This window comes from Castanea sativa, chromosome 4, assembly GCF_040712315.1.
Source record: "Castanea sativa cultivar Marrone di Chiusa Pesio chromosome 4, ASM4071231v1".
NCBI classification, from domain to species: domain Eukaryota; kingdom Viridiplantae; phylum Streptophyta; class Magnoliopsida; order Fagales; family Fagaceae; genus Castanea; species Castanea sativa.
Genome location: NC_134016.1, coordinates 13,346,289 through 13,360,927, shown reverse-complemented (window position 1 = coordinate 13,360,927; position 14,639 = coordinate 13,346,289). Strand labels below are relative to the sequence as shown.

General features: G+C 35.4%; 1 protein-coding gene across 9 annotated transcripts in view; it reads right to left on the bottom strand.

The window, feature by feature from the left end:
• Positions 1 to 14,417, bottom strand: part of LOC142631285 (histone-lysine N-methyltransferase ATX2) — a 45,791-nt gene extending 31,374 nt beyond the window's left edge. For 4 of the 9 annotated variants that reach the window (XR_012843562.1, XR_012843563.1, XM_075805420.1 and 1 more), the window contains exons 1-19: positions 12,648 to 14,031; positions 12,494 to 12,545; positions 12,301 to 12,375; positions 11,990 to 12,209; positions 11,225 to 11,348; positions 10,984 to 11,088; positions 10,084 to 10,286; positions 9,659 to 9,751; positions 9,426 to 9,523; positions 9,258 to 9,299; positions 8,630 to 8,800; positions 5,469 to 5,612; positions 5,112 to 5,159; positions 4,194 to 4,311; positions 4,047 to 4,112; positions 3,901 to 3,962; positions 3,599 to 3,655; positions 1,118 to 1,186; positions 822 to 1,020 (exon numbers count right to left, since the gene is read on the bottom strand). Coding sequence is in view for 4 of the 9 variants with exons in the window: in XM_075805420.1 (XP_075661535.1) it covers positions 822 to 1,020; positions 1,118 to 1,186; positions 3,599 to 3,655; positions 3,901 to 3,962; positions 4,047 to 4,112; positions 4,194 to 4,311; positions 5,112 to 5,159; positions 5,469 to 5,612; positions 8,630 to 8,800; positions 9,258 to 9,299; positions 9,426 to 9,523; positions 9,659 to 9,751; positions 10,084 to 10,286; positions 10,984 to 11,088; positions 11,225 to 11,348; positions 11,990 to 12,209; positions 12,301 to 12,375; positions 12,494 to 12,545; positions 12,648 to 13,276 (2,575 nt within the window). In the remaining 5 variants the exon portion in view is untranslated. Of the gene's footprint in view, positions 1 to 821; positions 1,021 to 1,117; positions 1,187 to 3,598; positions 3,656 to 3,900; positions 3,963 to 4,046; positions 4,113 to 4,193; positions 4,312 to 5,111; positions 5,160 to 5,468; positions 5,613 to 8,629; positions 8,801 to 9,257; positions 9,300 to 9,425; positions 9,524 to 9,658; positions 9,752 to 10,083; positions 10,287 to 10,983; positions 11,089 to 11,224; positions 11,349 to 11,989; positions 12,210 to 12,300; positions 12,376 to 12,482; positions 12,546 to 12,647 lie in introns of all 9 variants that reach the window. The other 5 variants (XR_012843565.1, XR_012843566.1, XR_012843564.1 and 2 more) reach the window with 3 other exon arrangements.
• Between the last annotated feature and the right edge of the window lie 222 nt (positions 14,418 to 14,639).

The window sequence follows — 14,639 nt, the reverse complement described above, 5'->3', positions numbered from 1 at the left end:
ATGGATGTGAAAGAATATTAAGACACAACAACAACAACAACAAAACAGAATTTAAATAACAAATCCAACAGTCATAATAACTAATCACAATCCGTCAGCTAAATGTATAAGGAACCATTTAACAGAACTTTATGGGAAAATGCAAAAGTGAATTGGCTGTAAGTCGGTAAGGAATAAAGACATGAACAGTGGGAGCCAGAGTTGGAGGGAGAATGGAAAAATGACCCAATTCCATCTATTTTCAACTGCTGACTATTAGAGAGTATTAATTTAACATCCGTTTAATCACTTGGCAGGTGTCAGTAAAACAATCAGGCTAATAGTTTAAGGATTCAAAGTGAAAACTTCCCTTGTAGAAAGTATAGCAATTACAATGTAAAAGCCAAAGCTATTACTATTTCAGGCAAAGCTACCTGGAAGCTGGCACCAAAATAAAAATTGAGAGAGATGATAGACAGACGCTATTAACAATTAGGAGAAGAAACTGATTACAACAGCATTATAATCACAATTGTATTTTGAGAGAGAGAGAGAGAGAGAGAACCTCACAAGAGAAAAGAGATGAACAATTTGTGTGGTGTATGTAGCAACAGTACTATAAATACGTATAAAGGTTGTATCCAGTGCACAAAACTTCACTCTTTGAGGAGTCAGGGAAAGGTGATTAGTAGGTAACCTTAACTCCTTTTTTGGGAGAAGCTAACTCCTGGACTCGAACATGCAAAATGTTGCTTTTGGTGTAAGGCACTTGCCATAACACCTAGCCCAACCTCTAGTTCTATAAATTCCTATACACAAATATCGAATGTCTACTAACATACCACTGCGAGCACAACCAGACGGATTAGAGGGTGGTGTGTAATCTGAACACTGACGAGAAACTCGCCCAAGACGTTCATCAGCAGCAGAACGCTCATTGGAGGGCTGCCTATGCTTCTTGCAGAAGGAAAGCAGACGAATGCACTGATCTTCTTCATCATCATCTACAGCTAGCAGATATAATCTATCCTCATCTTCAAGCTACAACGAAAATAAATTGATAAATATATAAGCAACATGCAAATAAGCCATATGAGAAACATCACTGAAACCATGTAATAAGGAGAGGAAAATATACCTCAACGCACAAACCAGCAGCACGTGCACAAAGTGGATGATATGCTGCATAACAAGTATTGTTTGAACACTGTAACCAATTTCCATTGAGAAAGAATTCATAATCAGAAATAAGTAAGAAACACCAGAGATGTAAAATGAATTTTTAAAAAGATACAGAATTTTTTCTCTTAGAAGTAGGTCAGTGCAGATCAGTGTTATATTTTACTATCTAATCATGTTCCAAGCTTTATGTACAAAAGAAAATAACCATTGGTTCAGCCTACTTTATTTGCTTTCCTGTATTTTTCATTCTGAGGGCTGCAATCAGTCAAGGGTGAAATAAACAGAATTCCACTTTTTAGGAGATATATTCTGCTTTTCACGTAATTAAATAATTGCAAAAGGATACTTTTTTTATACATAAAGATCACTAGTTGTTATAAGCTACAAAAGGATACTTTCTTTCATTTTTGATAGGTAAAAATAATATATTGAAAGGAGACTACGTCATGAAACTAAACACGAAGTAGCCTAAAGAACTACAATTGATAGGATACTTTCGAAAGTGAATTACATTTTTCTTGTCTGTGCAAACTTGTTATTCTAATAAGGACAGATTGGCAATTAAAAAAATAAAGATGTTTTGAACACACACAATTTTTTTTTTGATAAATAACGTAAGAGTATTATTAATAATAATAAAGGAATTGCCAAACCGAGTACATAGGGGATGTACTAATGATGCAGAAATCATGAAACAAGAGAACAACGGTCAAGAAAAATAGAGAAGGAAGAAAAGGAAAAATGAGAAAAAACCACACTCCATTCGAAGAGGGTGTGTAAGAAATAAGACTTAATCTCCAACAAAGAGCGTTCGCAACCCTCAAAACTTCTAGCATTCCTCTCTCGCCAAATGCACCAAATCAAGCAGTGAGGTACCAACTTCCAAATATCAATGTGACGATGTCTCGCAAACTTTCCTTGCCAGGCCTCAAACACCTCAAGAACAGTACGAGGCATAACCCACTGAATACCAAACAAGCAGAAAACCAGAGACCACAGCTCCCAAGCTATGGAGCAATGAAGTAGAAGATGATCCACAGACTCCCCACACCTCTTACACATAAAGCACCAGTCAAGCACAATCACTCGTCTTTTACGAAGATTGTCTGTTGTTAAGATCTTACCTAAGGAAGCAGACCAAGAAAAGAAGGCTACCCTTGGAGGAGCCTTCGATTGCCATATCATTTTCCATGGAAAGGAGACAAGAATATGAGGATAGAAGGAACTGTAATAATCTCTAACCTCAAATCCTGTATTCCTTGCAGACTTCCAACAAACCTTATCTGGTCCAAACCCTCTCACTGACGAGGAGTAGAGTAGCCCCATAAACCGATCAAAGGCTTCTTCTTCCCAATCTTGTGGAGGACGACGAAATAGCACATTCCAGTGAAACCTCCCAGCAGACCACCCCATAACTTCAGCCACTGAGGAGTCCTTGGACCTACTAATACAATAAAGCTCCGGAAAGGCCTCTTGGAGAGTACAATCCCCACACCACACATGCTTCCAAAATTTCACTCTAGTACCTTCCCCCACATCATAAACCAGGAGTTTAGAGAAATTCAACCAGCCACTTCTAATATATCTCCACAAGCTTACCCCATAGGGACTTGTCACTTTCTTCGAACACCAACCACCCCAAATATTCCCATATTTTGCCTCTATAACCCTCCTCCATAACGCATCAGTCTCGGTTCCATACCTCTACAACCATTTACCTAGTAAGGCAGAATTAAAATTACCCAACTGTCTTATACCCAACCCCCCATCCTGCAAAGGCCTACACTAAGTTGCTTTCTAAATAGAGAACAAAACAGTACATTTAGCTGTTCTCCCCCAGCATGCTGCTAAGAAATCTCCCACCATGGAGTTGAAATCCAGATTTTGTTACCAAAAAAATCTTCAATAATCTAAAGAGCAACACCTCTCCCAAATAATATGAATGGGTTCAGATTTTGTCTCAAGAGTTGTTGAAACAAAAGATCTAGAATGAGAAAGATGTGAAGAGTTGGATCCTAGAAGATACTGTTCAGGCATGGTTTTGTAATTACCTTCATCCCACAAGTTGGCACTTGGTCTCACTCTCTCCTATATTAAACTCTAGCAATCTCCCATGCGCAGAGTAAAATCTTGCACACAATAACTTTCTTTTACAACTTCAGTTAAATGTTTACATAATCGGTGCATTCTTCAAACTAAATAGACAAATTTTGTAGGGAATGCTAAAAGTTTAAAGTTGGCACTAATAGAAAAATGACGAGGATAAGCAAAGAACAATTTGACGAAAAGTGGGAAGTTAAAAAGAACAATTTGACGGACTCCGTACAGAGATAAGAGGATAAGCAAAGAAGTAGACATACTTAAGTGGAGCTACCATAACGCAAACCATTAAATGTGAAATAGATAGAATTGAAATTAAGCCCCACAATGAACTTACTTGAATGCAAGCTCCATAAGACACACCACAGATGCTACATAAAAGCTTCCAGCGGTCCTGTTTAAACAAGCAATAAATAAATGAACAAATAAAGGACTAGTGGAAAAGGAAACATACTTTGCTGAATGTTGAAGATTCGATTGTTAAAATTTTTAAGTTCCTTAGTGAAAAATTTAAATGTCACAACAGAAATTTACTTAATCTTCACAAAGATAAGATCATAAAAGTCAGTTTATTAATTTAAAAATAATAGTGAATAAATAAGCAAAGGAAGGTCATAGGAATATGACTATAATATATACCTTATTGATTCTACTTAGCCCATCAATGGGCTCCATTCTTTTGACATCAGATAAGCAAGTTTCTGCAGCATATTTGGTGAGTTAAAACTAAAAAATAAAAATAAAACATCTAGATAACCAAAAATGTGAACTATACACAGACGAACCAGGTATCCATATTGCACACGCCAGATGAGCCCAGCGCCCATCAGTTGTAGGCTTCATTGCACCCCCTAAAGGAAAAAAATTTCACTGATTCAATGTTGCTTCATCCATGGCTTTAAGTAAAAGAAGTTCTAATGATATCTAAGTACCTATTACTGGACAAAGGCAGCAAGGTGGCGGAGGGTTGGGAGCCCCTGGTCGACATAAGTTGCACAACCATAGCACTCCATCAACAGGTTCTAATTCTCCATAACATCTAGCATGGACCTAAGCAAACAGAAAATGAAAATATAAGTAACATGTACGGTAGTGCTTTTGCTAAATATCAAAACAACCAGAAAAAGGTATTCTCAAGAAATGAATTAAATAATCAAGCAGAGGAAGAATCATCAAAGACTACAGCACAGAATGAGCAATTTGTTTTTACCAACCATAGATATGATCTTTAGATAGGTAAAAAGAGCTCACACTCTTGTATGGGATTGAAACTGCAATCTCATCCTCCACCCCTAATTTATGGAGGGCAGATATACCATTTGGTCTGAAGACCATAGACACTATCAGTAGATATGATGTAAACAACAAAACCTTAGTCCCAAAATTGTGGGGGCAGCAAAAGATCCTCAACACACTAATCGCAATTGGCCACATGTATTCTTCTCCACCATTCTATCCTATCCTATCCAAAATCATATTTTTGTTATCTCTTTAATTAACATGTCCTTTTTTACTATTTCTACTGGTGTTATTTTGGGTCTTCCTCTACCTTTTTTTCATTCACTCAACTTGAACCAAATCATCCTTCCTTATTGGGCATTAATTGTTCTCTTTTGCACATGAACAAACCATCTCAATCAACTCTACCCCATCTTTTCATCAATAGAAGTCACCCCTTCTTTTAAACTAATTTCTTCATTTCGTATCCTATCTTTTCTTGTATTTCTACTTACCCATCTTAGCATAGTAGATATGATGCAAACATTTAGTACTTAGACCAAACACTGTACTTATATGATCCTAATATGCAATGAAAATGGCATCAGATAAACAAATAAAGAAGCCCTTACCATCATTCTGCATTTATCACATTGCAGGAAGAGATTGTTTTCGTACTCCTGTAAACAAAAAAGCCTAAATTAGCCAAACTGAACCACATGCACATCAAAATCATTTAAAAAAATCCAAGTAGACTGGGAAAAAATGAAGCTTGGGGGGAACAAAGGAATTCCAGATCCCCACCCAGAAAAAGGCAAATATATCAGCTCCCAAGATAAGAACATGCTTCCTAAGAGATGAAAAGAATTCTAAATTTTATAGTTAACAAAATGGAGATTAACAAGGACAGCAAGCAAAAAAGTCAACAGGTGAATTTTATAAAAAAAAAGTGTCAATGATGAATAATGCAAAAGAAAATTGGCTTTTACCTCATCCATGTGGCAAACACTGCACTTGTCAAGGTCTTTCCACTCAACACGAACAGGTCTGTAACCAACAGGCAGGTCTTGATGTCGTCTAGAGGCTAACTTGGACATAGATAACTTAGAAGAGAATCTAGATTTAGACAAACCCTGTCAACACCATAGGCACTGATTTTAGGCTATATATTAGAACATAAAAAAACAAGGAAGATCATATGTTTAAGTGATAACAATGACATATTCTCAATGGATCTCAAACAGTATCAAGATAGTATAAAAATGAACAGAGTCATATTTGCCAGCTAATTATTAACAGGGAACTACTGACTAAGCATCAGGAAAGGTTTTTTCATATTGAAAATGACTTAAATATAATTACTCCTTGCCATGATAATTCTTTTTCTTTTCTTTTTTTATAACTTCCTTGCCATGATAATTCATGCAAAACATAGGTAGAACTATAAGAAATAATAGAACTGTTCCATCGAAATCAATTGGTGCACACCTTCTAATAAACCACACATGCAAAACACTAAATTACTCTAGGAGCTAAAGGTAGAAATCATGGAGGTGTTCAAACTATAGGTCATGTCTAATCAACAGTAGTGAGTCAAATGATTCTCAAAATGCGAAGGCAGGCACCTTTTAACATGACTCAATACAATTGGACAACTTGACTTAGGATACATGCAAGGGTTTGGAGGAGATTTGCAATCTTCAAGTGGAGCTCCCTAAGCAATTTGAAATTAAATTAAAAAACGTGATTAGGGTGAGTGATGAATTTATGTTCATAACTTATGTGGAAAAATATTAGGAGTGGTTGGCAATGCTTTTTAGGATGGGAAACTTGTTGTAGGCATAGAAGATTTCATTTCTAGCATGACATGAGGTATGAAGATTTGGATGAAAAACATCTTTCCTGATTAATATATGCTAGCATGTGATAAGGATGCTTCAGTCGCCTCCTATTTGGATAGAAGCATTGAAGAGTGGGCTTGCTTTTAGAATCCTACTCATACTAAAGCATTTCAAGAATGATAACTGCTACTTCCTTCTTTTATTTATCATACTCATACTTATCAACAGATAGACGGGAAGATAGAATATGTTGGAAGCTGTAATAGAGTAGCAAGTTTGAGATCCGATCTTTCTATGATGTTTTGAGGGTTCTTTTTTTGATAAGTGATGTTTTGAGGGTTCTGATAACAATTATTCTCCATGAAGAAACATTTGGAGAGCTACGGCTCCTAAAAAAGTTGCATTCTTTGGGTGGACCAATGCTTGGGGCAAACTATTTATAGCAGATTATCTTATCAGGGGCCATATAGTTTTTGTAGACTGGTGTTGTATGCGTAAGAGCTCTGAGGATACATTTAGTCATCTACTTCAACATTGTCAATGCTGTCTTTATTCAGAGTGCAGTAAATAATGCCTAAGACAGTTTGAGTTGTTAGAATGTTGTAAAGGGAAGTTTAGACAACATAATAATGTTAATATTTGCATAGTTGTTCCATTGTGCCTTAGGTGAACAATATGTAATGGACGCAATGGTCAGGCTTATAAGGAGGTGGAGAATATGGTCTTGCCCATAAAATATCATTTTTTGAGAGGGTTAATTTTTTTTTTTTTTTTTTTTTTGATAGGTAAGAAAATTTTGTATTAAAAAGAAGCTACTCCATCAAAGAGATGAAGTAAAAGAAGGAAATATGTACAAGCAACAAAGGGAAACAAAACAACTTGTGTACAAAAAAAATAGAGAATCTAAAAACAACGGAATGGATTTCAAAAAAGTAAAACCCCATGCATGAGACCAATCAAACAATGTGCTTCTAATAGTGCTTTCTCTCGTAATTCCTTTTTGATTTTCTTGATTATATGAATCACAGTGTAATTATTTGCGTGCCTCTTGCACACTTCTTGTGTACTAGATTCTCGCATTTTGGCAACAAATTTCTGTTACTTATAAAGGATGTCAATGATAGAGAAAATGTCAAATAGCTTCTTGATACTTGGTATCAGGTTATCTGGATCTCAGGATGTCACCCACCAAGTAGAAATCCATATACTGATGAGTAACAATAATCAATTAATCCTTACAATCATGAAACAACAATCCTAAGACCACCTTTTGATATTGGTTGCAGATCCTTATTATTTACTATACCTAAACTGCTTACAAGATGAACTATTAATCATAATACTGGAAGTAGCTACCAGTTGCATAACTCCTTAACGCAGCATAGGCATTTAAAAACTAGTGCACAATCAATCATAGTACTGAATGCTTCACTAAACTAATATATAAAACTCATTCATGTGTACTGATTTCCATTCATTACGTGCTTCTTTTCCAAAACGATTTGCCTCATGATCTCCATAATGAATGGGAAAAATTACTGAGCTACCTAAACATACAAAAATAGTCTGCTCAAAGTGTGAAAGCCATAGAGCTAATACAACTATAGGACATAAGTTGGGGAGCAGGGAAAAAGAAAAAGAATGTGTGTTGGAGGGGAGGTGGGGATGGAGCCAAGGAAATGAACTCAATATGCATGACATTATTTTCACATAACCATCTTGGAAATGTTCATGTTACTCTATGTCAATGAATCCAACCAATGAACTCTAATGAATATGGCTTGCTTATGTAATAACTACAATTATATTAGTGGTCATCAACAAAGTAACCACTTGTAGTTACCAACAAAAATTAGCATCACAATATGTACAAGCCCAAGCAGGAAACCCAGCCTACCATATCATACCACACAACAAGCTCAATACAATACCATGTTCACATACCCATACTACAAACCCAAACATACCAAATTACAGCTATTTATGTGATTTCAGATGTTGTACCCATTCTGACAAAAAATACAACAAAATATTCCCCATTTTCAGAACTCATTTATATTAAAAATATAAGTAAGAAACTATAATGCCAAACATCAAATGAATTTAAAAATTTATTCATTTCCATATAATTGCAAAGCAAAGGTAACAAAATAATTAGCTATATGTGAACTAAGATACAGTGCCACTTCTGGAGTTGACTAATTTACTAGACATGGACATAGCAAACATCCAATTGAGAAGAACAGATGGAGTTAAATGCAAACTATGAAAATTCAACAGCAATATCATTTTTGACAAAAAAAAATGACCTGTATAAGCTTCACAACTTCAGGATTGGAGAAACCAAACATATCAGAACCAGTTTTATCAATCTTTTCTCCTCCACCGTCAGCACCAGAACCATCAGAGCTACTTATTTGTACTTTCTTTATCCTCTTGTATATTTTATTCCAGCAATCAGATGGAGTGGATCCCTCAAACTGAAAGGGACAATAGAAAGAGAGAAACTTACATACATACACTTATGAAAAAAACACAAGCAAATCTATCTATACAAATCAAACTACACAGTAATGCAAGGGCAAATATATTTATGAAACGATATTGGAAAAACAAAAAAGAAACAAAGCTTATGCTTTGGCCTTATACAAGGAAAGAAAGGGGATGGTGGAAAATTTCCATTGAAATATATGAGAAAACAAAATCTGAAATGAAAACAAAACTAATATGGATTCATTAAACATTTCATAGAACTTCCCAGTCATTTTCACCCATTTTAATAACTTACTTTCCCCTACAACATCACCCAAATCAAGAACACATGGCAAATTTATTTTCTTATTAAACATGTGAGAATGTGTTCAAAGATGCACATAGTGAAATGTTTAGTTCTAGGTTATAAAAAATAAATAAAAAACCAAAAAAAAATTACGATACCTGATTCAGTGATGCAATAGCATACCTACTGTCATCACTGATCTACAAGATAGATAAACTCGTGAAAAAGTGCAAAGAAATAAGCATAAACAATGTCTAATGCAACAAAAGAATCAGAGTGACCATTAATTCATACGTACAGTTCATTTCATTGAATTAAACACTCACCTGCTCTCCAGTATCCAATGTCACTCTAAATAGAGGTCGAATCTTTGATTCAGCATCTCTTAACACTTCCATCTTATATAAGGCGCATGTACTGGGATCTGAAACACCCAAAACAAAAGAAAAATGTTATGAAACTGAAATCATGATGATGATCAAATGAACTTAAAATATAAATCACATCAATATGACTGTGATAGGGAAAAAATATGTAAACGCTTTCAAATATGCTCCACCAGTTATTGAAGTAAACTTCCTCATGGCAGTATATCCTTCAGGCCAAACAAATCTCTCATCCTGGAAATGTTCAGAGTCCTTGACAATCTTTCCTGCAAGAACATTTCATATGCCAATGAGCAGGATGGTGGTCTCCAAAACCCATCAATAGAATAATTCAAATACTCTTCTCTAAATGCAGTTTGACAATTAATAGCAAAACTGTTGGATCCCAAAAGGATAATATACAAAAAGGATCCAAACAAATATTTTTCTTCTTGACTGAAGATGTCAAAGTTAAAAGTTAAAAAAAATGATAGAGCCATGTCTTACTAATAATGCTTTGGTCACAAACATGATGTGAAAATTTAAGAACGCATGAGACAAACATGCAATACAATGTTTAGCTCACAGTAAGAAGCAGTTTAAAAATATAGAGAATTACCGAGGCTTAAAATTTGCACATCCCCAATTACATAGGGAGGAGTTCCAAGGCCCTGCGTTGCTCCCTGAATCCCTGCATCTTCAATGCAATCTTCACCTGTATCTGTACTTGCTCCATCATCTTCACTTGCGCTAACATTATCAGCAGTAATACCATTTTGCAGCTGTAGCATTCTTCTTGGAAGCTTTTGTTCGCTCAAATACCTATGAAAGCCACAGGATTGCGATAACTGATGTGAATGAATTGATTGGAATGAAATACAGAATAGAAACTAAAAATACCCAACAAAGTACTTGTGGTTAAGCCCATACTTTTAAAATGATAGGGCAAAGATCAAATGTTCTGGATGAAGGAACATTCAGAGAAATACAATGCAACCAGAATACTTTAAGAGCCATATGAAGTTACTAAACAACTAAATATATCCAATATATGTAGTTTTTTTTTTTTTTGATAAGTAATATATGTAGTTTATTAAGATCTTAAAGCTGAAAAGCCTTTTTCTTTATAATTTTCCACAAGATACAAGGCAAGTCAGTAATTTTAGCCATTACTGGGAGGGAAAAATAGCTCCTGGAAACATGCTTCCCATTTCAATGAACAATATTTTACACTTTATTCAAACTGCAATTACATAGAACATATTTTACAAGGACACAAGCACTGACCAATACAATAATCTCAAAAGGAATTTTTGAGATAAAGAAAATCTGCGATGAAATAAGCATGATTTATACCAACAAAAATCATATATAAAACCAAGTCTAGCCCCATGAAAATCCAAGAGTAGGCATGTTAAGCTTATGTAAGACAAGAAAGATGGGGCTTGCACGAAATTCAGTGAAAAAAAAATTTCTCCCATCACTTAAGCCAAAAAAGAACTCATGTAAGTAAACTTACGTTTTTGCTTCTTCCAAGCCTCGAATGAAACGAGGTTTCTTGCACTTCAGGTGGAAAGAAGAAAGGAGTCCCTTAAGAAATGAGATAACCTGCTTCACTTTTATTCTGGATAATGACAAGAAAATAACCATGATGTCAGCTTAAAAGATATAGGTCTGACATATGCCTTTAATAAATTTGTTAGTGCACAATGCACATGATAAACAAAAAAATTCCTTCAAACTTGAAAAGGATCACATACCTTGCAAAATCATGTGTGCCAAAAAACTGCACTGGAACTGACCCTCCTCCTGAAAGTTTGCTTAAACCCTTACGATCACGGATGAGGGATTCCTTCACAACAATTGCTGGCCACATAGCATGACCTGCACTAAAACGATTGAAATAAGTTGGTGTGAAATTAATCAATTAGAAAAGGCATGCATAACAATAGTAGTGAAATTTACATAGCATATCATGACCTGAAAAATAATCTCTAGAAAAATTAAAACACCAAGAATCAAGCAACACTTGAAGAAATGACAAAGATACAATAAGAACCACATCATAAGGATTATTAGAAGCATAGTGATGTGAAATGACTAGTGTCCCAGAGATTTATATGACTAATTATTTCATTTTAAAAAAAAAAGCAGCACATTTTAAAAAGCCATGTCATTTGTGTGTGATATAGCACATTGTAAAAGCTTTTGTTCTATCTCATCAGTGACTTTATGTAACAGCTCAGCACTGCACTTTTATATAAATATAGCAATAACATGACCAAATCCACAAGAACATTGCAATTGACTACTACAAGCAAGTAGCATTGATGTGCAAGAATCAATCTTAAGTCCAATATCCTATATGAGGTATCTTCCAAAGTCTATCTCAAAACAAATTCTCTAGGCTTCTCTTTTCTCTTTCTCGTTTTGGTCTACATATTTTCGCTAAGCTTGCCAAATACACACACACACACACACAACAAACAAACAAACAAACAAACAAACAAAAATTAAGCACAGACCAGTAAGTTTGGCCCATATGATATCCCCAGGGTCGAGCTCTTGGCAGTCATACAAACTCGCAGCCAACACAAGCATCTCATTGTAATCATACACATCACCATCTGTACTCGTAACACTGCAAGTCAAGTTCAAACGCTGCATCTCTTCGTGGGAAATGAAGAATTTAACTTTCTCATTCGAAAGAATTAATTCTTCTTTATCACTATCTTCATATTCTATCTGCATTTTTATTTCATTCCCAAGATAATCAGAAACTCTCAACAACTCAAATATTCAAAACAATTAAAACTATACGCAAGAGAACCCATACATGATGTCGATTAGACTCTGGGGTGTAACCCACAACTCGACCAGAATACCAATCAGCATCCAATGGCCAATAAACCTGTACTCAACAAAAACCTAACTTTATTCCACAACATTTCCAACATTATCAAATTCAACAACACCAATTCTTGGATTAGGAAAACAAAAAACTTTTAAAAAGCTTACAAAGAGCTTGCCTTGCATTGTAATCCAATAAACGCTTTCGGCTCAACATTGTCCAAACTCAACCTGATCCAATTACTCCAAATCTTCAAATTCAAATTCAAATTCAAAAATTGCTTCGAGAATTGGAAAAAACAGTATGAAGTAAAACCAAAAACACGCACTGACCTGATCCATCGCTTAGTGGTAGGCGAATCCGACAGAACCTTCTCGCAATTCTCCAAATTCCGCTTCCTTTTCTTCAAATTACTACTATTAGCATCAACGTTAGCATTACTACTATTATGAATTCTACAATCCCTCAATCGCGGCCGATCGAGGCTACGCAAGACGGTGGAATCCACGCCCAATTTGACAAGCTCACTACTCCCTAACCTATGCTTTTTCTTCTTCTTCTGATTCACATTTAACAACAGCGTATCCACCTTCGATTCCTGCGCTTCGAACTCCTCCTCCTCGTCGCCGTCGCCGCCGCCGCGAGAGACTAAGGAGCGGAAAAAGGAAGGGTTCGGAAGGGAATGGCGGAGGCGCTTCCGGCGGCGAGTGTAGACGTAGAGGAGAGGAGGCTTGTTAAGAAGAGAAGACGAGGAGAGGTTAGTATTGTCGTCTAAATTGGTGGAGAGAAGCTTCCGAGCTTTGATTTTCTTGGACATTAAGGCGGAGGAGCCGCTGGCGGTGACGCGGCAGGGCGAGGTGGCGGAGTAGACGTGGTCGAGCGGAAGGTACCGGACGGGAGTGCCGTCTACGGTGGTGTCGTCGTCGTGGAGATGCTGAGGCTTCTTCAGAGCAAGTGCCATTGTTAGAGGGAGAGAGAGCAAAAGTGACGAAAATGGAAATAAGGGTTTGGGTGTGTGAATTTGCTCTCTCTCTCTCTCTCTATGTTTTCTCTCACACGAATAGTGTGGGAAAGAGAGAGAGAATGTGACTGTGAATGTGAATAAAAGTTTTTCGAAATTTTGGGGAAGGTGTGTGTGTTAGGGTTTTAAAGTGGGGATTTGGGAAGGATCGGGTGTTTTTTGGAGGGAGGAATTTCGCCAAATTTATCGGTTTCCCGCCGTGTGCAAAGGTACAATTAAAAAATGGGGAGATAGATCATAGACGAACGGAATCTATATATGGGTAGTACTTGTTTCTTTTATATGCATAAACATAATAGTGATAGTTCAGTGGGTTGCAGGTTTTGGTCATAAATTCTCTTCTTCTTTTTTCTTTTTCTTTTTTGCAACGATAATTAAATGATTTTTTTTATGAATAAATGATATAAAAACAAGAATGTGAGGTTTTGGACTCTGGTTATAGAATATTTTTTAATACTGAAAAAAAAAAATCAATTGTATTTGTACATTTAAAAAAATATATATTTTGTAAGTATATTTAAATCGTCTCTTGTAGTGTTCATTTTATTCAAATCCTTATATCATCAACTTTTTTTTTTTAAGAGATAATTACAACATGCTGTTAATCCTGCAATTCGAACATTTTTCCCTTAGACCTCCAAGCACTTTGTACATAGAGAGGTGTCAATTCAACTATAAGGCCTTTGGCACTTATATCACCAACTTAGTTTGCCACAAAACTGACATATGTAGTGTCAATATTAGCTTTTTTTTGTGGTAAAAGTAGTATCAATAATATTCTAACTTTCTAATTAAAAGTGGGTGTGTATATATAAATATATAACACCCTGATTTATACAACTTGAATAATGTCTCTAATCATATTATGCTTTAAGCCTCAAGCAATCACTGCATGATCCACGTCTATAAACTATCCAAATTTATAAGTATTAAAAAATAATTAAAACTAAAAGCAAAAATCACAACACATATATTAATATATATACACATGAAAAAATAATTAATTTAATATTATAAAACATTTTTAAAACAAAATTAACCAAAAATCTCAATTCATTAATTAAGAACAATCCAAAATTATGAACATTTAAAACGTATGAAAATGGATTTAAGCAACGAGAGACTTACATAGGAATTTGGAGCAATAAATCTAATTTATCTCAATATTATAAGCTAGTCCCCATGTAAGAACTTTTTAGATGCTTCTTTTTCTCTTGTATCCAATTTCATGTTGACAGCAAAATTTTGCCTTTAAAGAAGCTAGACTACACATAACAAAGTGCCAAACGAAAACCACGATTGC